Source organism: Chlorocebus sabaeus, chromosome 13 (assembly GCF_047675955.1).
Source record: "Chlorocebus sabaeus isolate Y175 chromosome 13, mChlSab1.0.hap1, whole genome shotgun sequence".
Lineage (NCBI taxonomy): Eukaryota > Metazoa > Chordata > Mammalia > Primates > Cercopithecidae > Chlorocebus > Chlorocebus sabaeus.
This window is the reverse complement of record NC_132916.1, coordinates 52185270-52211193: the sequence shown is the minus strand read 5'-3', so window position 1 is coordinate 52211193 and position 25924 is coordinate 52185270. Positions and strand designations below refer to the sequence as shown.

At 34.1% G+C, this 25924-nt stretch overlaps 1 protein-coding gene across 3 annotated transcripts in view; it reads left to right on the top strand.

The window, feature by feature from the left end:
* The window catches only part of THEMIS (thymocyte selection associated), a 210582-nt gene that overhangs the window by 47496 nt on the left and 137162 nt on the right, over window positions 1–25924 (top strand). For 2 of the 3 annotated variants that reach the window (XM_073022451.1, XM_008007111.3), the window contains one exon: window positions 23497–23955. In XM_073022451.1, coding sequence (XP_072878552.1) covers window positions 23497–23955 — 459 coding nt within the window. Of the gene's footprint in view, window positions 1–614; window positions 19094–23496; window positions 23956–25924 lie in introns of those variants that run through there. The other variant, XM_073022452.1, reaches the window with a different exon arrangement.

Sequence of the window (25924 nt, the reverse complement as noted above, 5' to 3'; positions counted from 1 at the left end):
CTATGTGCCTGGATTCATTTCTTTGCATATGGGCATCCACTTGTTCTAGCATCGTCTGTTCAAAAGAGTATCTTTACTTCTATTGTATTTCCTTTTCCTTTGTCATAAACCAGTTAACCATATTAGCATGAGACTACTCCTGGGCTCTCCATTCTGTTGCATTAATCTCTTTGTTTATTCTTTCACCAATACCACACTGCCTTGATCACTGTTGCTTGGTAGTAAGTCTTGACATCAGGTAGTGCCAGTCCTTTAAACTTGTTTTTCTCCTTCAAAATGGTGTTGGCTATTCTGTGGCTTTTGCATCTCCATATAGATTAGAGAATTAGTTAATATCCACAAAATAATTTGCTGGGATTTTTACTGAGATTGTATTTAATCTATAGATCTAGTTTGGAATAACTAACATCTTGACAATGTTGAATCTTTCTATGGATGAACATAAAATATCTCTTCATTATTTCAGTTTTCGATGTTTCTCATCAGAATGTTACAGTCTTCCTCATGTTGAACTTGTACATATTTTGCTAGATTTATATCTAAGTATTTTATTGGGGGGGATGATAATGTAAATGGTTTTTTTTTTTTTTTTTTTTTTTTTTGAGACAGAGCCTCGCTCTGTTGCCCAGGCTGGAATGCAGTGCTGCAATCTCGTTCACTGCAACCTCCACCTCCTGGGTTCAAGTAATTCTCCTGCCTCAGCCTCCCAAGTAGCTGGGACTACTGGCGCCTGCCACCACAACCAACTAATTTTTGTATGTTTAGTAAAGATGAGGTTTCATCATGTTGGCCAGGCTGATCTCGAACTCCTGACCTCGTGATCCACCCACCTTGGCCTCCCAAAGTGCTGGGATTACAGGCGTGAATCATGATGCCCGGCAGTATTGCATTTTAAATTTCAAATTTTCTTCTTTATTGCTGGCATATAGGAAAATGACTTCTGTATCAAACTTATGTCTTGTAAACTTGCTTTACTTTATCATTTATTCCAAGTGTAACTTTGCTATAATTACTTACTACTTCTAGGAGGTTTTTAATGATTTTTTTCAGATTTTCTACATAGACAATCATTTTACCTGTGAACAAAGACAATTTTATTTTATCCTTCCCAATCAATATCCCTTTCATTTCCTTTTCTTGTCTTATTCCATTTGTTAGGACTTCTAGTACAATATTAAAAAGGAGTGGTAAGAGGCGCCATGCTAGCTTTGTTCCTGATCTTAGCTGAAAAGTTCTAACTTCTCAACATGAAGTAAGATGTCAACTATATGATTTTTTTAAAAGATGTTATTTATCAAATTGAGGAAACTTTTATTTCTAATTTGCTGAGAGGTTTTTTTAAAATCATGAATGGATGTTGAATTTTGTCAAATAATTTTTATGCATATATTGATATGATCGGGTGATTATTTTTTTCTTTTGCCTGTTGATGTGATGAATTACATTAATTAATTTTTGAATGTTAAGCCATCCTTACACAAATATGGATAAAACCCACTTAACTGTGGTGTATAATTTTTTCTATGTATCCTTGGCTTTGATTTGATACTACTTGGTTGAGAGTTTTTCCATTTATGTTAATGAGAGATGTTTTCTTATAACACATGTGCCTGGTTTTGGTATTAGGATAATGCTGGCCTCATAGAATGAGTTAGGGACTATTCCCTCTGTTAATATTTTCCAGAAGACGTTGTAAAAATGTGTGTAATTTCTTCCCTAAATATTTGTTAGAATTTACCAGGGAATCCATATAGGCCTGGTGTGTTTTGTTGTGGGAGGTTATTAATTATTTATTCAATTTATTTAATAGGAATAGTCCTATTCAAATTGTGTATTTCTTCTTGTGTGAGTTTTAGCAGATTGTATCTTTTGAGGAGTTGGCTTATTTCATACAGGTTATCAAACTTGCGGGCATAGAGTTGCCCCTGGTATTCCTTTATTATCCTTTTAATGTCCATTGGATTTGTAATGATGCCCCCTTTCGTTTTTGATTTAAAAATTTGTGTCTACGCTCCTTTTAGCTTAGTTAGCCTGGCAAGAAGCACATCTATTTTATTGATCTTTTCAAATAAACAGCTTGAAGTTTTGTTGATTTTCTTTGTTGGTTCGCTGCTTTCAGTTGCATTATTACTGCTCTAATTTTTATTTTTATTTTTTCTGCTTACTTAGGATGTAATTTGCTCTTGTTTTTCAAGTTTCTTAAGGTGGAAGTTTAGATTATTGATTTTTACATATTTTTTTCTTTTCTAGTATATACATTTGATGCTATAGATTTCCCTCTAAGCACAGCCTTCTCTGTTTTCCACACATTTTGATGTTATATTTTTATTCTCAGTGAGTTTAAAACATTTTAAACATTTCTCTTGAGATTTTGTCTTTAATCAATGGTTTATTGAGAAGTATGTTGTTTAAAATTTCCAACTATAAGTGTGCTTTATGGCTTAGAATGTGGTCTATCTTGGTGAATATCCAGGTGAGCCTGAGAAGAAAGTGTAATCTGGTGTGGTTGGTTGGATGACGTCATCTATAGATGTCCATTATATCCAGTTCATTGGTGTTTCTGTTGAGTTCAACTGTACCCTTAGTTTTTCTGCCTGCTGGATCTTTTCATGTCTATAACGGGATGTTAAAGTCTCCAGTTACAATAGTGGATTCACGTATTTCTCTTTACTGTTCTCTAAGTTTTTGTTCTATTGACAGATGTGTTGTGCCCATAAACATAGATTTGTAATTGTTATTTATGCAATTTTAAATCAGGTAGGACAAAAGATTTTCAAACAAGACTATGTATTTAAACTGTCTTTTATATTTACCTCTGTAGTTATCTTTATTAATATTCTTTATTTCTTCATATGGAAGAGAGTTCTGTCTTGTGTCCTTTTATTTCAGCCTGAATGATTTGCTTTACTATTTCTTGTAGGGAAGGTTTGACAGTGTCACACTTTCTCAGTTTTTATTTATCTAGAAATTTCTTAATTTCTCCTTAAGTTTTAGAGGACAGTTTTCTTGAATAGAGAATTCTTGGTTGATAGGCTTTTTCTTTCAGCATTCTAAATATCTCATCCTACTGCTTTTGGCCTCCATAGTTTCTGAGTAAAAATTGGCTTTTAATCTTATTGAGGATATCTTGTACATGATGAATGGTTTCTATTTTGCTATATTCAAAGTTTTTCATTTGCATTTGATTTTTGTTTTCCTTTTTTTAAAATTTAATTTTTTTTCTTTTTAAGTTCTGGTATACACGTGCGGGACATGTAGGTTTGTTACATAGGTAAACGTGTTCCATGGCAGTTTGCTGCATCTATCAACCCATCACCTAGGTATTAAGCCCAACATGCATTAGCTATTTATCCTGATGTTTTTCCTCCCCCAATACCCCCAATACCCCCAAAAGCCCCCAGTGTGTGTTGCTGCCCTCTCTGTGTCCATGTGGTCTCATTGCTCAGTTCCCACTTATAAGCGAGAACATCTGGTGTTTGGTTTTCTGTTCCTGTGTTAGTTTGTTAAGGATAATGGCTTCCAGCTCTATCTATGACCCTGCAAAGTGATCTTGTTATTTTTTATGACTGCATAGTATTCCATGGTATGTATGTACCACATTTTCTTTATTCAGTCTATCATTGGTGGGCATTTGGGTTGATTCCAAGGCTGTCTTTGATTTTCAACCATTTGATCATCTTGTGGTCTAGGCATGAATCTCTGGGTTTAGTCTACTTGAAGTATATGAAGTTTCTTGAACGTGTAGATTGTTTTTCATCAAATTTTGAAAATTTTTGTCATTAGTTTTTTTATATATTCTTTCTATACCTCTCTCTCTCCTCTCGCCTTTTAGGAATCCTATTATTCATATATTCTTATGCTTTATGGTGATCCATAGGTCTTTGAGACTCTGTTCTTTTCTTTATACTTTTTATTCTGCCTCTGAAGGTATAATCTCGATTGAATTTTCTTCACATTTGATTTAGATTAACTATTTGGTAAGACATAATTTTCATACTTTTGTTCTAGTTATGTAGACGTGATTTTTTTTTTAGTTCTTTGCATATATTTAAAATAGCTAATTTAAGTTTTTCTTCTCTAGTAAGTCTGATATCTGGGCTTCCTTAGAGATGGTTTATGTTATTATTATTATTATTATTGTTATTTCCATAGATTTGGGAGTACAAGTAGTTTTTGATAACATGGAGAAGTTCTTTAGTGGTGACTTCTGAGATTTTAGTGCACCCGTCAACAAAGCAGTGAACACTGTACCCAATATGTAGTCTTTTAATCCTTCACCCCCTCCCAACCTTCCCTGCTAAGTCCCCAAAGTCCATTTATCACTCTTATGCCTTTGTGTCCTTGTAGCTTAGCTCCTATTTATAAGTGAGAACATATGATATTTGTTTTTTCATTCCTGAGTTATTGCAGTTAGACTAATTGCATCCAACTCCATCCAAGTTGCTGCAAAAGACATTATTTCATTTCTTTTTAAGGATGAGTAGTATTCCATGGTGGGTATCAACTACATTTTTAAATCCACTTGTTGGTTGATGGACAGTTAGGTCAGTTCCATATCTTTGCAATTGTGAATTGTGCTGTTATAAGCATGTGTATGCATGTGTCTTTTTCATATAATGACTTTCTTCCTTTGAGTAGATACGTAGTAATGGAATTGCCGGATTGTTCTACTTTTAGTTCTTTAAGGAATCTCCATACTATTATCCACAGTGATTTTACTAATTTACATTCTCATCAGCAGTGTAAAAGTGTTCCCTTTTCACTAGATTTATGCCAAAATCTATCATTTATTTTTTTTTTGATTTTTTAATTATGGCCTTTCTTTCAGGAGTAAGGTGGTATTTCATTGTGGTTTTAATTTGCATTTCCTTGATTATTAGTTATGTTGGGCATTTTTCATATGTTTGTTGTTCATATGTGTATAGTCTTTTGAGAAATGTCTATTCATGTCATTTGCCTACTTTTTGGTGGGGTTATTAGTTTACTTCTTGCTTATTTGTTTGAGTTCTTTGTAGATTCTAGATATTAGTCCTTGGTTGGATGCATAGTTTGCAAATATTTTCTCCCACTCTGGGGGTTGTCTGTTTACTCTGCTGCTTATTTCTTTTGCTGTGTGGAAGTTCTTCAGTTTAATTTGGTCCCATTTATTTATTTTGGTGGCATTTTCTTTTGGTGTCTTAGTCATGAATTATTTGCCTAAGCTCATGTCCAGAAGAATTTTTCTGATGTTATCTTCTAGAATTTTTATGGTTTCAGGTCGTAGATTTAAATCTTTGATCCATCTTGAGTTGATTTTTGTATAATGTGAGAAATGGGGATCCAGTTTCATTCTCATACATATGGATTGCCAGTATTTCCAGCGCCATTTATTGAATAGGGTGTCCTTTCCCTAATTTATGTTTTTGTATGCTTTGTTGATGATCACTTGACTGTGAGTGGCTTTATTTTTGGATTCTGTATTCTGTTCCATTGGTCTATGTGAATATTTTCATACAAGTACCATGTTGTTTTGGTGACTATAGTCTTGTAGTATAATTTGAAATTGAGTAATGTGATGCCTCCATATTTGTTATTTTTGGTTAGTATTGCTTTGGCTATGTGGGCTCTTTTTTGGTTCCATATTAATTTTAGGATTGCTTTTTCTAGTTCTGTGAAGAACGATAGTAGTATTTTGTTGGGAATTGCATTGAATCTGTAGATTCCTTTGGGCAGTTTGATCATTTTAACAATATTGACTCTTCCCATCTGTGAACATGGGCTGTGTTTCCATTTGTTTGTGTTATCTATGATTTCTTTTAACAGTGTGTTTTAGTTTTCTTTGTACAGTTCTTTCACCTCCTTGGTTAAAATGTAAGGTTGGTTTTTGTTTTTGTTTTGGTTCCTTTTGCAGCCATTGTAAAGGGATTGAGCTCTTGGTTTGATTCTCAGCTTTGTCATTGATGGTATAAAGCAGTGCTACTGACTTGTATACATTGATTTTGTAACCTGAGACTTCGCTAAATTTGTTTATCAGATCTAGGAGCTTTTTGGATGAGTCTTTAGGTTTTTCTGGATGTGCAATCATATCATTGGCAAATAGCAACAGTTTGCCTTCCTCTTTTCCAATTTGGATGACCTTTATTTCTTTCTCTTGTCTAATTGTTCTGGCTAGGACTTCCAATACTATGTTAAAGAGAAGTGGTGAAAGTTGGCAACCTTGTCTTGTTCCAGTTCTCAGTGGGAGTACTTTCAACTTTTCCCCATTCAGTGTGATGTTGGCTGTGAGTTTGTCATATACGGCTTTTATTATATTCAGTTAAGTCCCTTCTATGCCTATTTTATTGAGGGTTTTTATCATAAAGGGATGCTGAATTTTATCAAATGCTTTTTCCACATCTATTGAGACGATTATGTGATTTATGTTTTTAATTCTGTCTATGTGATGTGTCACATTTGTTTACTTTTGTATGTTAAACTGTCTCTGTATCCCTGGGATGAAACCCATATGATAATGATGTATTATCTTTTTGATATGCTTAGATTTGGTTAGCTAATATTTAGTTGAGAATTTTTGCATCTATATTCAGGGATTTTTATCTGTAGCTTTCTTTTTTTGTTATGGCCTTTCCTGGTTTTGGTGTTGGGGTGATACTGATTTCATAGAATGCTTAGGGAGGATTCCATCTTTCTCTATTTTTTGGAGTAGTTTCAGTAGGATCGGTTGTAATTCTTCTTGGAACATCTGGTAGAATTCAGCTGTGAATCTCTCTGGCCCTGGACTTTTTTGGGTTGGCAGTTTTTAAATTACAGGTTCAATCTCACTGCTTGTTATTGATCTGCTCAGGGTTTCTATTTCTTTGTGATTTAATCTAAGAGGATTGTATATTTCCAGGTATTTATCCAATTCCTCTGGATTTTTCTAGTTCATGCATGTAAAGGTGTTCATAGTAGCTTTGAATGATCTTTTGTATTTATGTGGTATCGGTTGTAATATCTCCAATTTCATTTTTAATTGAGCTTATTTAAATCTTCTCTCTTCTTTTCTTGGTGAACCTCGCTCTGCAGGGACAGCTTCTATTGATTACTTGCCCTCCCCCACTGTGTACAGGTCATACTTTCTTGTTCCTTTGCATTCTCATAATTTTTGTTTGAAACTGGATATTTTAAATGATATCATGTGGCAATTGTATAATCAAATTGTTTCCTTTTCCCAGGACTTGCTGCTATTAGTAGTTGTTTGTTTAGTGAATTTTCTTAACTAAATCTGTAAAGTCTGCATTCTCCATCATGTGTGGCCACAGAAGTCCCTGCTTAGTTAGCTTAGTGGACAACTGATGTCTGAACAGAGATTAACTTACACAATTGAAACAATGTTTTCAGTATGTGTTGAAGGACTCTGTTGTTCATTTGGGACCATTCTGTCAGCATTCAGTCAGGCAATTGAAAATTCTAGCTTAGCCTTGAATTTGGGCTCAGGAAGAGCTGCAGTCAGCCAGAATTGAGAGGTAAGGGCTTGCGTGGGTCTTTCTTGAGTATGCAAACAGTCCTGGGCATGTGTTTAAAATTACTGATGTGACTTCTGGATTCTTAGGAGTATGTTGGAAATTTTCAATGTCCTTATGGACATCTCATTTCCCAGATATTCTTTTTAAGCTTTTGGGTTAGCCTATTATTTTTTTCCCCACCAGTGCAGGTAGCCACAAAAGTTAAACAATTTTCTTTTATTATTTTTGGCAACTGCTCTGAGGAAAAGCCTTTCCCCAATAATGAGTTCAAACTGAGATCAAAGAGACAACAATGCAAGTATGATCTTCCAGAGAGCCACCAGATATGTTGAATAATAACAATTCTCTGGGATTGAGCTTTGAAGATACTTCAGTCTCTTACTATTTTCTCCTGTGACTGTCAGGATTATGATTTTTTCATGATTATAGGTTGTTAGTTTTCAAGGTTACTGTGGACCTGAGTGTGGGGGAGGAGAGAATGAGAATACAAGTTAAAGTGCCACAAACTTTGCTGTTCTTACCAAGATTCAGCCATTTTTCTTCAATAAATGCTTCCCAGATTGCTCCAATTCTTGGGTTAGTTTTTAGAGTTTTGAAAAAGATTGACCTGCTCTTCTGTATTAAAGTATATAAACTCATATATCCTCAATTTTATGATAATTTAAAAGTATTGAAGATGAAAATACTTTGGCAAGAGTGCACAGAATTACTTCTTTGTAAAAAAAGAAAATCTACTGAGGAAAGATACCCAGCCTTTGACCAATAAACATAGCTTTGTAGATGCAGTTTCAGCAAATGAAAGCTCAAGAAAATGTCAAGAAGGTAAAGGTTTTCAGAGTTTGACAAGCACACTTTCAGGGGACAAACTGGAGGCTTTATTTATTTATTTATTTATTTATTTATTTTAACTAAAATGCGAATGGGGAACTACACTCCAAATATATACACCACTGGTTGCATCCTATATTAATATTTTATTTCCATATGTCTCTTTTGTCACCTCAAAAATGTTTAAATATTTTAAAATAATAAGCAATCATTTCAGTAATGAACGAAACAAAACATACTGCTTTAGAAGCACAACTTGTTCTTTTAGAAAACAGCCCTTCTAGCTGTTCATTTTATGAGCTAGAAAACATGCCAATCTGGCCAAACAACAAAAATATATCCTATTCGGTAGTTGATTGCATTACCTGCATAGATTGGTAAATCATGTCATGTGTGGTTTACAGTGAAGTTCCAAATTTCTGGATTACCTCCTGGAAAGACTTGTCCCCCTTTCAGAGTGTTATGAAGCATGAATAATACATGTATTCTCTTAGTCATGAGAAATAGCCTGAGAGTGTTTCAATACTATTTTTATGATGAACACGGATTTTTTTTTTTTTTTCCCCCAAAGAGCAAGTTCACTTTTGTCTCTAAATGATATGGTCAAGGAAGACTGTAGTTGCATCTATAAAACCACCCTTAAAATTACAAGGCCGGATAAAGACATTTTTCTGTTTTAATATTTAGACCATACTCTATGAATTTTGTTGCTGTGTAGGAATTTTGTTTCAGGAGGTAGCACACGTGAAGAAATACTTGAGATGGAACATCCTCTACTACCCTTTACCCTATCCTGTCCATAACACACACTCAAATGAAGATATAAATGATGTGCCAGACATTGTTCTTAATACTTTTACATATAAAACTTTTCTAAATACTTTTATGTATATATAAATACTAATTGAATTCAGACTTTACAGATGAGAAAACAGAATCACCAAGTAATTTGCCCAAAATCACATAGCAAGTGGTTATGCTGAGTCTGCCCTAGCACTGTCTAATAAAAATATAATATGAACCTCATATGTGATTTTAAATGTTCAATATCCACATTTACTACTTATGTAAATGTTCATAATAAGTTGTGTCTAAATTCAGAAACTTAAAGCAATGAACATTTATTATCTCACATAATTTATGAGGGTGAGGAATCGGGAGTGCTTTAGATGCTGTAGTTCTGCCTCAGGGTCTTTCATGAAGTTGTAGTGAAGCTGTAGGCAGGGAATGGAGTCTTTGTAAACTTGACTGTGATTTGGAGATCCATTTCCAAGTTCATTCACATGACTGTTCTGGGAGGCTTCAGTTTTTACCACATGGTCCTCTCCATACGGTTCTCACTAACTTAGTGTTCTAAGAGTGAGAGCAAGCCCAAGACTGAAACCAGTCTTCTATGGCCTAATCTCACAAGTGACATACCATCACTTCTACTATACTCTTTTGATCAGACAGTTCAATGCTAGTACAGTCTGGGAGGGGACTGAACAAGGGTGTGACTACCAGGAGGGAGAAATAACTGGGTACCATCTTGGAGGCTACCTAGCACAGAAATCTTTAAAAGTTAAAAAAGAAAGGTGACATTAATTTTAATATGTTTTATTTAAAAATGTGTATCTAGGATATTATACTTTCAACAACTTATTGATATAAAATTATTGAGATATTTTATATTCTTTTCATGCGAACCCTTTAAAATCTGATATATATTTTCCACTTATAGTACATCTCAATTTAGACTGTCCTAATTCAAGTAGCCACATTTCAAATGCTCAGCACAATGGCTACATTAACGGTACTCTATTGGAAATAACAGATCTGAACAGTATGTATAGATCCAGGTTTGTGTTCTGAAGCACTTCTTGCTTAATCATAAAAAAAAAGAGGTGATATTTTTGTCAATTAACATCAATGCCATAATAAGGAATTTTTCTACTGTATATAGTAGGATTGTAATGTTAAAAAGATTTGAACTAATATCACTGCTAGAACAAGAGGAAACAGAAATTTTTAGATGAATGTTAGAAAATTTACTAAATTCACTAAATATAAAATTTCTTTCATATGTTTCATGGATTTAAACCATGTATTAAAAACAAGCTTCGGGCCGTGCTTCCTACTTAAATTAATTTCTACCAGATACAAGGATTTTATCTATCAAGTTGTCAAGAAACTCTTAAGCAGCCAGGCAGCTACTAGACTAATACCACTCTTCCACGAATTACATCACTAAGGAGACAGTGAGCCCGAGGTGCACAGCAGGCAGCATAAGCTTCATATCTCAGAGGTTGACTTTGACCCCCAAGACCCCCAAGGTGACACAGGGGATTGCTGAACATGTAATTGGGGAACCCTGAACTTACAAGCCCCAAACATACAAGGGGTTGCTGGCAAACTACCAACCTTTGCCCACCATGAAAAATTATATTTATTACCCTGGAATGTAAAATAATTCCTTTGAGGCGAGGAGAAAGACTTTACTATCCTAGAATGTCTCTGGGGAGGGAGATAGTCTCTTTCATTTTTATACTAGTTGAAAAGAAGCCTGCTCCTCTAGCTCCCGAGGCGTATAGAAATGCCACGGAGAATTCTCTTCCAATATGACTATATCCCTTAAGCCGTAAGACTTAAAAAAAATCATCTTTATTATACATGTGAAAAATTCAGAAAAGTATTAAAATAACTTATGACAGAAATTGAATGAATAGAATTGTTTCTGTAAGAAATTAATTAAGGATAAATGGCTAAAATTTATAAAGTCTGTTCCTTATGCCCAGGTAATATGTAATATATTAACATTGTTAATTGTAACACGTTAACAATGACCATTGTTTCATTTGGAGAATTATATACTGCATTAACAGAAAATATGTATTACATTCAATCATCATTCATTGTATTTTCATCTACTATTGAAATGATCAATCTTTCATCCTTAACTATTTTATGACTGTAGCTGATTTTTTTATTTGACTAAAACACAAGTTTTAAAGGACCTGATAGGAAAATTATTACGCAAAAAAAATATACATTTCCTAACTTTAAATAACCTTTAAACCTTCTGTTTTTTAGGGACTTTTGTTAAAAGAAGCAGGGAATGTAAGTCAGAAGTTGCTACTGTTTTTCCATCTGGATATTATGATAAAACATGACTCAGAGCAGCTCTAAATAAAGCTCCCTGCCTTTTAGATAAATCACTATCCAAGGAATCAGGGGCTGCTTTTCCAAATTTTCTGGGTCAAGTTCCCTTAAGGTACCTATTTCCCACTGTGCTCACTTAAGCAAAGTAAACTCAGCTGTGTCTACCTTACAACATCTTTTCCTTGACAAAAAGGAGTATTTTGTATAAACTATGCAAGAAAATGAATTAATCAGTGTGCAAAATAAATTCAGGTTTTTAAAGTAATTTTAAGGTCTGTTTCTTGGCCTAATATTTTTTATCTTGCTTTTTAGTACATGATCAGATTATTTCTCTGAATCCTTGGTCTTTGGATAACTACCATATATATTAGCCAAAAGACAAACAGATTTTGCAGTTCTAGGCTGAAATTATTCTGTTACTCACCTATGTGCATTTTAATATCAGATCAGAATTCTGTCAGAAAGATCATTTTAAAGGAGACTGTTCCACAGCTGGTGCTGTTCTATAAATTTTCCTGGTATTAATGTTTTATTTCCATCTTCTAAAATCTATCTCATCTCTCCTGGTCCTTACCATCCCTCTTTCTTACAGGCACAATTCTAAAAGCTTTTTATGATGTTACCGTAACAGTACCAGCAGGGAAGGACTCTCATGAGAGGAACCAGATTGCCCTTAAACAATTGGATCTTCTGTTTCTTGCATCTTAACTGAACATTGGTAGAGCACATTTCTATAACTATACACAGTCATATTTTGGGTATTTAGAGTTTCTGCCATTGGAATGTAAGCAGAGTTTCCCTATACTTCCTGACCTCCAATGCACCATGCATGGCAGCCTCCCCCACCACCAACACGCAACACTAGAGTGGTACACTTGTTGTAAGTGTGAACCTTCATTGACACATCAAAGTTTTATATTTGGGTTCACTTTTGGTGTTGTACATTAGATGGGTTTTGATAAACGTAGAATGACACGTATCTACTTTGATAGAACCCACCCTAAAAATCCTTTGTGCTTTGCCTACTCATTCCCCTCTCTTCTCGAACCCCTGGTAACTACTGATGCTTTTCCTGTCTCCATATTTTGCCTTTTTCAGAGCATCATATAGTTGGAATCATATAGTGTGTAGCCTTTAAAGATTGACTTCTTTCACTTACTAATATGTATTTAAGGTTCTTACATGGCTTTTCATGATGTAATAAGTCATTTCTTTTTAGCGTCAAGTAATATTTCATTGTCTGGATATGCCACAGTTTATCCATTCACCTACTGAAGGACATCGTGATTACTTCCAAGCTTTGGCAATTATGAATAAGGCTGCTATAAACATTCATGTGCAGGATTTTGTGTGAAGATAAAGAACCCAAGTTCTAAAGCTATAAGATGTATTTGTTTTTGTGTTTTACGAGTAACACGTGCATCTTGTAGACAATTAGAAAATGGGAGAAAATGCAGGGAAGTATATAAAACTCACTATAATATCATCACCAGAGTCATCCAGCATTAATGTTAGATACATTTATTTCTGTTGTTTTCCAGTGCATTGTACACGTGCATACATATAGACACATGTTTTAGTATAATGGGGAAAAGAATCTTATTCTGAGGACTTGCCTGTGTCATTAAATATTCTTCAAAGCATAATTTTTATTTTCTAGATAATAGTCCCTCATATGCATATTCTGTAATTTATTCAATCCATCCTGAACATGGCCATTTATACAATTTGTACTGTGATGAACAGCCTTTTAAACTAAAATTTTGTCTGCATTTCTGACTATTACAATAATCTTATATACATAGAAGGAAAAATGCTTTTAAAGATCTGATACATATTGTCAATCACATTTCATAAAGGCTCTGCTAATTTGCATTCCAACCAGGAACTTTTGAGAGGGCCAATCTAACTGCTTTTTTGAGGGTGTGACTTAATTGTTTGTGTTTCCCATCTCATTTTTTTGAGTTAATAGCATTATAACAATTTCCACATAACAACATTCACCTGTTTAAAATATACAATTCAATGGCTTTTAGTATCCCTGTCTCCATTTTTTTAGAAACATGAAATTTTAAATCTTCAGCATCCTTGAAAATGACAGGGCCTGACAGACCTAGCAGAGGGTCACACTGTCAACGATGCCCTGTAGTTAGGTAGGGGAACCAAGATGTGCTGTGCTTAGGTGAGTGATGAAAGGGAAGAGTTGTTCTTATAAAGGTGTTTGTTTTGACCTATGTAACTTCTTTCTAGAATTGTAAGTAAATATGGCCAGAAATGAATGAATTTAAAAACTTTTAGAAATGAGTTGTTAATTGGTTGGGCATAGTGGCTCATGCCTGTAATCCCAGCTCTTTGAAAGGCTTAGGTGGGAGGATGGCATGAACCCAGGAGTTTGAGGCTGCAGTGATCTATGACTCCACCACTACACTCCAGCCTGGGTGAAAGCAAGACTCTCCCTCAAACAAATTGAAAATTTAAAAGAAGAGGTGATAATAATTATTTGCAAATAGTAACATTACCCAGGAAAACAGAGTATCAAATGAGACAAAATATTGAAACTTGGTAACACGACATGATGAACAAATACGTAAAACAACTGTAGGTACGTAAAGGAATATATTCTTCCTTATAAGAATACATATAGTATTAATTTCCCATTTATAAGCACTTAGAATATATAAGGGTAACATATTTTATAACTTTAACTCATTTATTTATTTAAAAAGTATTACGCAAGTTTATTTATTAAAAATAAACAGACTTATGTGCTTGAATCAGAAAACTGAATATTATAAATATATCAATTGCACGTGAATTAATTTATATTCAACATATTGCAGAATAAACTTTCCATATTATAATCATCATTATTATTATGTTGCCTCTTGAGAGAGTAATTGTAAAAATCACTTGGGAGAATAAACAAGTGAAGATATTCAAGCAAATATTTTAAAAATAAGATAAAGAGGGAGTACTTGTCCTGCCAACATTAATGCCTGATACAAAATTAAAATAAATGGTACTATATGTTGGTTAAGAAAATCAAAAACCGCATTAATAAATTACTTTAACAACAATTGTACTAGTAGTTGTAGAAGTGTCATAGCAATGTTTTTAATTTGACTCCAGTGCCATGCACTTAAGCATTTGTTTATAGCCCAGAAACAGACTTTAATGTAGAGTATTATTTTCTGTTTGATAAAGTTTTTACCACACAGTTGGGTTTAAAGGAAGAATTATTTAGTACATTGTTCTAGTACAGTTAATAATGTAACAAACAATAGATCAAATTGGATCATCAACATTATACCAGATAGCAAAAGAAATTTGAAATAGATGAAAACATTAAATTTTGAGGAAAACTATCTTATGTCTATATTTGAAACAACTTTCAAGTTGTAAATATAAAACCATAAAGTAACAATATATTTGAATACATAAAATGAAATTTTCTGTCATAAAGGAAGAAATGTTTAATAACAAAGGAAAATAACTCAATTTTTAAGACTAAATGTCACTAAAATGAAAAACAAAAATCAATAAAAATTCTGGTAGAACACTAATAGGAAAATGAACAGAGCTTAGAAGAAATTCAAATGTTTATAATTATGTAGATATCAGTTTGTACTAACACAATAACAAGTTTTCCACCTATATAGCTAGCTAAGCTTTTGCAATAATGAAGTTGGGAAAATATTATCAAAGGATCACTCTTAAACCTAACTGAGGAGTGTATCCTTCCTGAAAATAAATTTGATAATAGATTGAGTAGCTTCTTTGAAAATATATGTAATATATTTTGAATTCCATCTACATCTTAAGCATGTACAGAAATAATGATTAATGACACAGGTACACTTAGTCTTGGTTCTGCCATCCTGGAACCAGTACTCTGCTGAGAAAAGAGCCTTTATAATGTTTAAAGCTTTAACTCAGTGCTTCAATTTGTCAGAATTAACTCCAAAGAAATAATCATTTTAGAATCATTTATAATAGTAAAATAATAGAATCAACTTAAATGCCCAACAGTGAGGAATCAGGTAAATTATGATATATTCCTTACAACATATTCATCTATTAACAACTATATTTGTGAAAAATATTCTAAAGCATGGGGTTTATTTGGGATTCAGTATTAAATGAGACAAGTAGGATTCAAATGAAGTGTCTATAGTAAAGTTTTTGACATTGCTTAAAACATTTTTATCTCTCTCTATATTTATCAAGTTAAAAAGTTCAGAATTTTAAAAGCAGCTGTTTCAGTCCAGTGAGAATGAGTGATTTTAATTTTATTTTAAATTTGTTAAATTTTTTTCAGAATATATGTAAATATATGCATACATATATACATACACTACACACATACACACAGAGAAACACAAACACACAAATAAAAATTTAGGCTGGGTTCCTTGGTGTGTTTCGGTGCTTTGATTTAACAATTTTCTCATTTATAAAGTAGGGAAAACATTAATAGTATTTACCTCACAAAATTCTTCAGAGGATCAAATAAATTAAATAAGGAAATTAGCTTACTACAGACCATGGCACATAACACAATAACAGTGTTAACATTGTTTTTCTCATTATTATAATCTTTTAAAAATTTGGAGGAGCTCCTCTTTTCATGAGCCCCAGCATGGGTAGGCCTTGAATTTTCTCATTGCAGCTCTATTCTCCTTATTAGGAAGTAACTTCCTTCTGGCATTTTGCAGTAGTTGGTCTATTATTCTTAGTTTTTGATGATGTGATAAGTTTTCATCATTTTCTATCATTTTTGGTGTCTTTTTGTGTATACTTTATAATGGAAGATCAGGGACGGCCATGTCCAGGGCTGCTAGACAGCCAGCATTTAAGCCCCTCTTAATCAAACACAAACCTTGGAAAACTCCAATTTGTTTATCTTCAATGTCTAAAGTGATCAACAATAGCAGCTCCAAACGCTGTGATTTTTCCTGGAAGCGACTGTCTGGGCCCATCTCTGAATAGTTTTGAGGCAGTTCCACAGGAGTTACCCACACAAGATCCCCCAGTGCTCTGAAGAAATTCATTTCAGAGCTATTCAGGAGTTCCTGCGGACCAGGTACCAGGTCAAAGCTTCCAGAGAGGACTGTCAGGGGCCAGTAAGCTCCTTTCCAAGTCAAATCCACTGGGATAGTGGTGGGTTAGCCAGTTCAGGAGCCCACTGCCGATTTTAGGCGGCATTTTCAAATTCATGCTATTGAAATTAGTTTTTATTGCCTAGTAATATGGAACCAAAATAATGTGCTTAGAGAGAAAATGTTCCTTCTTCTTATGCTGGTGAATTTAGAATAACAAAAATTTAGTTTTCTTTATTGTGCAAATCAAAATCTATTTAAATCCTAAGCCCTGATGTTCATTTAATACTTATGGTTACATCGGGAAATTATACCTTTTCCTAATTTGAATTTAATGTAAACTGATTTTTAATTGTTTTGTATAACCATGGGTAACAGATTTTTTGAACACTGCATGGTAAAAATCAGCAAATATGTCAGACAAAGCACAATGTTACAAGGAAACACCATAGCATATGTTGACAGTTATAGAAGAATTGCTGCTGTTTTCACCCTTCACACCAGAATAATTTTTTCAATATTTACCTCCCATGTGTAGAGAGAGAAACATATGGGGCTTTACATAATCATGAGCATAAACAGGTGGCTACTTAGGTACATTTAATTTGCAGGCAACATCAATACTGAACAACACAATCAGCTCCACATGGCTCCCAAACTCTTTCTAATAACATTCCATTAACAAAATTAAGATCATTAAAACAGAGGGAGGGTATAGTACTCCCTTAGTTGGCTTCAGCTACCTTTCAGAGTCATGGATAAAATACATTTTCAAAAATGCCTTGGCATTTTGCTGTTTCCTTTGTTCAAGGGAACTTCAGTAACTGTGTATAATGTATACTTTGTGAATAACAACAAGCAGCATAATATTTGCATTTAAAATGTGCTTACATCTTTTATTCTCCCTATAATCTGCTCATTATGGGCATAAAATTATGATGGTTAAATCCTAAGTAATTTATCAAAGCATGGGGTCAGACAAGCTCCTCAAAGCAACCTGGAAATATTTCTCCAAAGGCAGTCCACCTAAAGTGGTCACCTGAAGCTCATTTCCATATTCAAACATGCTGGTGAAATCTGTGGAAATTATCATTGCTGGAAATTTTTGTTCAATCTGTGCCAGATGCTGAGCTGTAGATTCCATATATTTTGTTATCTCGATTTTGATCCAGACTAGAATATCTCGTTTGTCCTCGCTGGCATTGAACTTCCTTAGGTACTAATTTTTCTGACCTTATAACCATCCTACAATGGCTTAGAATCCAAGAGTAAAGGCAAATGAGGAGATTTAATAAACACTATGTTTTTAATCATTTGGTGCTTACTAGGTGTTAAGTACTATCTAATCATGTTACCTATATTAGCTTATTTAATCATCACAATGACTTTATGTGATAAGTGATAGAATTTTTCTCATTTTATGAAAAAGGAAATTGTAGCCATGAGACTTTGAATTCCGAAGTTTACACATGAAGGAAGCGACTGAGGCCAGAATTAAAACCCAGGCTAATAGGAATTGGAAAGCCATAATCTTAACCACCGCACTCTAGTTGTGTTCCCTTTATCCTGAAAGTTCTACACTGCCCAAAAGCACCTAGGGCCAGGAATCCTGAAAATTCTACTACCTAAAATCACCTAGGGCTAGAAACAGCAAATATGTGTTATTCTGAAAATCTTCTTAACAACGCTTTGTGAGAGGTTTGGGGGTGCCTAAGGTCTGTGGAGTTTCTTTCTAGCCCTCATACCTCTATGTGTCTTCTCAAAACCCGAGGAGGAGTGCTCTGCAGAACTAATGAGCATCCAGGGAGCTGTGTTGCCAGCAAGGTTATGAAAATAACAATTTCTCACATTCTCTCTCCTCATCCTAGGTCTATTACTCTCTCTTCCTGGGAGAGAGGAAGTTTTAACATGAACAAGTATGTGCATGATGTGTGGCACATTTATTAATAAGCTATGATTATAATAAAGCTTTAGGCCTAGATATCAGATTATATCATTTGATCTTAAGAGCTAACATTATTAATACATTATTTGTTAAGTATCCCAAATGTGTTAGGTTTTGCAGTCATTCCTTTCAAGGAGTTTAAATGTTACTAGGAAAATTTGTTTGTTTTCCCCATGCAATGGTTGAACCAAAGAGGTAAAAATGAATTGAAAGATTTTACAATATATTCTTTTACCTCTGCAGGTAAAATAAATATGAAAACCTATTAGTAGCTATTGCAGATAGTTTCAATTCAATTATTATCATTATTACTATTCTTATTTTGAGATGGAGTCTCACTCTGTTGCCCAGGCTGGAGTGCAGTGACATGATCTCAGCTCACAGCAACCTTTGTCTTCTAGGTTCAAGCAATTCTCCTGCCTCGGTCTCCCTAGCAGCTGGGACTACAGGCACGCACCACACACCCAGTTATTTTTATTTTATTTTTTTTTTTGTATTTTTAGTGGAGACGGGGTTTCACCATATTGGCCAGGCTGGCCTTGAACTCTTGACCTGAAATTATTTGCCCTCCTTGGTCTCCCAAAGTGCCGGGATTACAGGTGAGACCCACCACGCCTGGCCCCAAATCAGTTATTAATGTAAAGACATGTGAACATAAGCATTCTATAGTTTCACTTAGTTTCCCTCAACATTTTAAGAAACTTCATCACCATGTTTGACATATGTTCTGCCCTCCCAAATACTGTTAAGTTACTGTGTATCATTTCTTTATCACAAACTTTGACTTCCCCCACACTGCTTATTTCTGCTCTTGAAGACTCTTCTATGAAAACAGTTGGAGTCACTCATTAGTTGATGATGTTCAATGATCTATAATTGACATCAAAATCTGGAGACTCTTCTCAGTTCAGACATTGTTATTTTATATTCCAATACTTTGAGGGTTTTGAACGTTTTGCTTTGATGGATTTGTGGAATATACCGACCTGAACATCCTTGTTATTATATATTTGTCATATATAATTCTCATTTCACATGTTTCTGTGGCTTTTCTATCATTGCGTTACATTCCCAAGACAATTTTTAGGTTGGTATATTCTACAAATGTATCTTTTTCAAGATTACCCCAAATCCAGTGTTTCCATTAGAAGTTCTAGCTCAAGTATCTCTATTCATCTTTAGATTGAAATGGTGTGCATGAAATAACCCATCAAAGCCTTCAAAGTAGGATGAGGAGATCATTATTGTTCTTCTCACACTGTGGCATCTGGGGAAGGCTGATCCATATAAAGAGAGGGCTGGTTGGTAAGACCTATAAACATGTTCTTCTCATGAGCAATGTCCTTGTAAGTCATACATGCAACAGGGAGGCAAGTCTGGCTTGTGGCAGGATGCAAAACTTGGATGTCAAAGTTCAGATTGAGATTCCAGAGCTATGACTACCAGTTGTAAAAATTGCAACTATTTTCATATCCCCCTATAGTAATAATATTTCTTTGATTGTCCTCAAAAGATTATTGTAAGGATAAATGATGCATATGAAAAAGTTTTCAAACTTGTAAATTTCTAAACAAATTTCAATTGTTGTAATTACTGTTAATAACAACTGCAAATCATTAAGAATGGGTTAAAAATATAAACTCCCTCAAAACCTAAGATTCAAGGAAAAGACTTGAAAGAATACCTCCATTTATTAATTAATTTTTAACTGCTCAATCTATTGCATTTCCCATGATTTTGTTAGTTAAGTGACATGTTTTTTAAGAGCAATGTCTCCTAATTCAAAAATAACAATAAAATTCCTTTTAAGAACTAACAGGCCAGGTGCAGTGGCTCACACCTGTAATCCCAGCACTTTGGGAGGCTGAGGCGGGCAGATTACCTGAGGTCAGGAGTTCAAGACCAGCCTGGCCAACATGGCTAAACCCTATCTCTATTAAAAATACAAAAATTAACTGGGTATGGTGGTGCACACCTGTAATCCCAGCTACTTGGGAGGTTGAGGCAGAAGAATCGCTTGAACCCGGGAGGTGGAGGTTGCAGTGAGCTGAGATCGCGCCATTGCACTCCAGCCTGGGAGACAGAGCAAGACTCCATCTCAAAAAAAAAAAAAAAAAAAAAAAAAAAAAAAAAAAAAAAAAGAGAGAGAGAGATTTGACAATCCAAGGTGGAAATAGATATCTATTTTCATCTGTTAACTTGTTTTATAAAGGTTGCATATTGGCTTATTTTAATAACTTGATTACTTAACTCTTAGAATGTGTCTTGTCTTTATTTGGAAGAATAACAAAGCATATTTTTCCAAGTATAAAACTATTGTACACTTTGAGAAAAAAATGAAAAAAAATGGTCACACATTTAGATCTAATCAGTCCCAATGGTGCTTTAGTTTATATTTAACTTTCTTCATTGTGAAACTGAAGTTCCAATATGGCATCATATTAAGACAACAACAACAACATGCCCTAGTTTTATGGCTTTCAATGGCTGTTTTAAAAAAGAATTATTTGGATTGGCTGCAATAGTATATGAAGAGATAAGTTAATCAAATATTTTTCCTATATTGTGCCACTTCAATATGCTAAACTGTGTACTTCATCATCTTTCAAGGAAAAGCACACAGATTCACAGACACATTTTTCTTGCAATAGAAACATCCAGCAAGACAGCTCTGAATAGCGTGATTAACTGAAATAATGGTGGCCCTTAGGGTTTTAGTCTTTTCCTACTTCATAATATTTTAGGTGTGTTATTACCTTAGGTGAGCTCTATTCCCCAAGAAAGATGACGCCAAATTAATTCTCTGTGACTTATGTCATCGATACAGCTAGGATAAAAATAAAACTCTGTGTCTCTATCCTTTATGAGATTTTAGGTAAGTATTTTTTTTTTAAAACTTATTTCACAAAAACTGCTGAATTTTCTATACCCTGATAATGATTGTGGACTCTTAGATATAAATCTTCACACACAGACAAATGAGATTAAACACACTCAGGCACAGACACACACGCAAATTCATTTACCGTGGTGAATTCAAGAACACTATTTTATTGAATTCTCCCTGATACAAGATGTAATAAAATGAGAAATTCCTTCAAAGTAAATGTGTTTTTCCCTTACTTCAGTCAAGCATACCATGCAGTGAATGATCACTGTTCCATTTCTAAGTTTTTAGGATAGGTTGCATTTGCTACCTTGCTCATTCCTGCCAAGATTCCATCAGTCACAGTTTTTCAGGAAGTTTATGTCTAAAAATCACCAAAATTCCTTTTGTTTGTATGAGTAAAAACGACTTCAAAGATAACAGATTAAAATAATCTTTGAACAGTAGCCAAAAATATACAAAAATGACACTATAATCTGGCTAAAAATGATTTGATACATAGATGAATTTCATTGGAATACACTTGTTGATGAAATAATAAAAGATTTTTTGAAGCTATATAATTTTACTAAGTTTTTAAAAATATACTATCTTCTTAGAGCATGCTAGTGTACAATATTCTTAATTACTTTTGGTTAAGAAAGCAATTAACTAATTTCTGCTTTGTTCTCATTTTCTCTGGAATTTATTAAAATCTATTCAATAAATGCATTTCTGAAAGTGATACAAAGCAGATGTGCCCATAAAATAAAAATAAAATAAATCAAATGGAACCACTTAGACATACATTATACAAAAAGCTGTATCTTAAGCAGTAAAATTTTATTGTAGTAGTTGATTATCCTGATAGAGAAAACATTTTAAATACTGAAATTGGTGAAATAGATATCAATGAAATAGTGAAAATAGTGCAATTTTCTAATGGAAAAATTAGAGAAGTAATGAGAGAAAATGAGAAGAACAATTGAAATATAGTCAAGAGCAGTCAGTCCAGAACAACTGCAGAACCTGGTGTTTTCAAAGAGGGTTATGTGATGTAGTATGTTGTGATTTATTAATGTGTGTTTTCCACAAAGGTTTTATAATCAAAGAAATTTGGGAAATTCTGCATCTCATATTCTTCTCTTGAGAGTCACAGTGTATTTAAAGTTTCTAAGAAGTCTTACATTATTTGGACCTGTGCACATACTTTTCATTGTGGTAAAATACACGTAACATGAACTTTACCATTTTAAAGTGTACAGTTTGGTGGCTTTAAGTACATTTAGAATATTGTGCAACCATCACTGCTATTTATCTAGTCCAAGCTATATAGCTTTATTTTATTTTATTTTATTTTATTTTATTTTATTTTATTTTTTGAGAGACAGAGTCTCACTCTGTTGCCTAGGCTGGAGTGCAGTGGAGTGATCGTGGCTCCCTACAACCTCTACCTCCCGAGCTCAATCAATCCTCTCACCTCAGCCTCCCAAGTAACTGGGACTAAAGGTGCATGCCACTATGCCCAGCTAATTTTTGTATTTTTTATAGAGATGGGGTTTTGCCATGTTGCCGAGGTTGGTCTCAAACTCCTGGCCTCAAGTGATCCTCCCACCTCAGCCTCCCAAAGTGCTGGGATTACAGGCCCAGATATATAGTTTTTTGATCATTAATATGACTACAAATCCATTCCCTTTGGGAATATCTTTTAATTTTAGTGTGTCTAGAGCATATATTCATAAAAAAGCTGACCAAATCCAATCTTCTCATTTTAAAAATAAAAAAATTAAAATATGACTGAGAAGTAAGATGTCTTGCTTGAGATCACAAAGTAGTTGGAACAGAGCCAGTGTCATCCAGATTTCCCATTTCCAAGAACAGGGTCTTTTCTATTTCAAGGTATTTTCCCCTTATCTCCATTTGTATTGTCTGGTCTAATGATCTAGTGATCTAAAAGCAATACTTCATGATTTTACCTAGAAGAACTCTGGATAAAAACAAGCATCTTTTATCTTTAAAAAGGTATCACTTTAAAAATGTACACAGTATTTGTGTTATAACTCTCTCATTGCGATTTTCTTATGAGAATTTTCATTGTAAGAATTCTCTTTTTAATTCACATAATTCTGTTCTTAGGTCTTTTTAAGATCATGGCTGATAAAACTCCGTACCTTACTATGGAAGAAATCACAAGGACCATTCATATTGGACCAAGTAGACTAGGGCATCCTTGCTTCTATCATCAGAAGGATATAAAACTAGAGAACTTCATCATAGAGCAGGGTGAGCAAATCATGCTCAACTCAGTTGAAGAGATTGATGGAGAAATAATGGTGAGCTGTACAGTAGTAAGGAATCATCAAAATCACTCATTTAATTTGCCTTTGTCACAAGAAGGAAAATTCTACGAATGTGAAGATGAACGTATTTATACTCTAAAGGAGATTGTTGAATGGAAGATTCCTAAGAACAGAACAAGAACTGTAAAACTTACAGATTTTTCAAATAAGTGGGACTCAACGAATCCGTTTCCTAAAGACTTTTATGGTACCCTGATTCTCAAGCCTGTTTATGAAATTCAAGGTGTGATGAAATGTGAGTATCCACTGAGAATGGTGTTCTATGAGCATGAACATTGTGGAGTTTGGGAAAGAAAGGTTTTAAAGGATGAAGAATGAGAGTCTGTCTTTATTTCAACTATTAAACCTCTGAGAGTTAGATTCCTCATCGACCAATAAGCAAACCATATATCCATTCCAAGGATCAAATTGAATAATGAATATACAAGTATATTGTAAATTGTACGGTACTATTCACATGTGAGGTGCTATAACTATCAGGAACAGACAGATCAAACTACTAATTTATTTTTGTTACTGCCAGTTAAATATGACTAGAAAAGAGCTACTTTTAAAAGATAGAACATATTTAGTGAGAATGAGGCTTTCTTGTATGGAGGTGGTCAAAAAAGAGTAAATATGGAAAGTTTCCTTAATGCATCCCTTACTTCTATTTTTCTGACAGTCTTTTTTTTTTGTTCCATCCATCCATTATTGACTATAAATCTCTACTATCCCAGAGCTCCTCTGTCTTAAGAGAAAATGATTTGATAAATTAATTCACATATAGGCATGGTGGTTTTTTTTTTTTTTTTTGTGACGGAGTCTCGCTTTGTTGCCAGGCTGGAGTGCAGTGATTCTCCTGCCTCAGCCTCGCAAGTAGCTGGAACTACAGGTGCCCGCCACCACGTTCAGCTAATTTTTTTTTTTGTATTTTTAGTAGAGATGGGGTTTCACCATGTTAACCAGGATGGTCTCGATCTCTTGACCTTGTGATTGACCCACCTCAGCCTCCCAAAGTGCTGGGATTACAGGTGTGAGCCACCACGCCCGGCCCAGTGTGTTTTAATATGCAATCTTCATAGAATTATTTGCATTTTGAAATAGGAATATCTGGAGAGAGCGTTGTTACTTCAAAGGTGTTAATACCTTGAGTTTTCAGGATTATGACACATGAGTAGGATGGATAATAAAGAGTTCTGAACTTGGAGTCCTAGATTCTAATTCTGGATCAGTAACTTAATAGGTGTTGGTTTTCAGTGCACCATTTAGACTCCCTGTTTATGCAAAGAAAATGGTGATACTCTTTTGCCTACCTTTTAAAGTAGTGTTGAGAGAGAAATTAAGGTTTTATTAAGGTACTATTATATTATACACTTGAGAACAGAAAACAGTATATAAAAATGTTTGTTCAAAAGGTCCTCCTTAGGTATCTTTTAAAAAATCTATTTTTCTCTGGACTCATTAATACTGTTGGCCACATACAATTATTGAAAAATCAATATGAATATTTTGGCAAGTATTAGAATTGTTCCTAAATTCTGTCACAAACAAATATTTAATCAGAAATTAATCAATTCAATTTGAACTGAAGGTATAGGCAAGGAATTCCACTTAATGAATGCTAAAAATGAGTATTTTTAGTATTACAAAAAATTGAGGCAACGGCAAATTGTAGACCCCACATTAATGTTCTGTTAGCGATCCCTAAATGTGCAGTTGAGATGAGTAATTGAGATTTCTTTGATTTTTATCAGTAACAGTGTTTTCCCATTTTAAAATGTGTTACTTTCTAAAACTATTGGCATCTCCTGCCTATTGCATAGTTACAAATGAGGGTAAACCTACAACCTAAGCAGCACATGGATAAAGTGATTACAATATTTATTAAATTAGGAAGCAAGAAAGCCTACTTTGCAGAAATGGCATTTAAATGAAGCCTCAAAAGATGCATAGGAGGTAATCAGGCAAAGAAGTAGGGGACAAGGTTGGAGAATTCCAACCTTGTCATTAAGTGGACAAGCGGTGGTATGGGGGCAGCAGATGAGAAAGGGATGGGAGCACTGGTGTACCTGGTGTGAGAAAAAAACGGAGAGGGCAGGTTGAAACAAATATGAACACATGAAATGGGGAGTGGAATCAATCATGGAGGGTCTTGAAGTATATACTAAGAGGCTAAAATGTGTCATAAGGGCAAATCAGTAAAGGGCTTTAAGCAGGGAAAG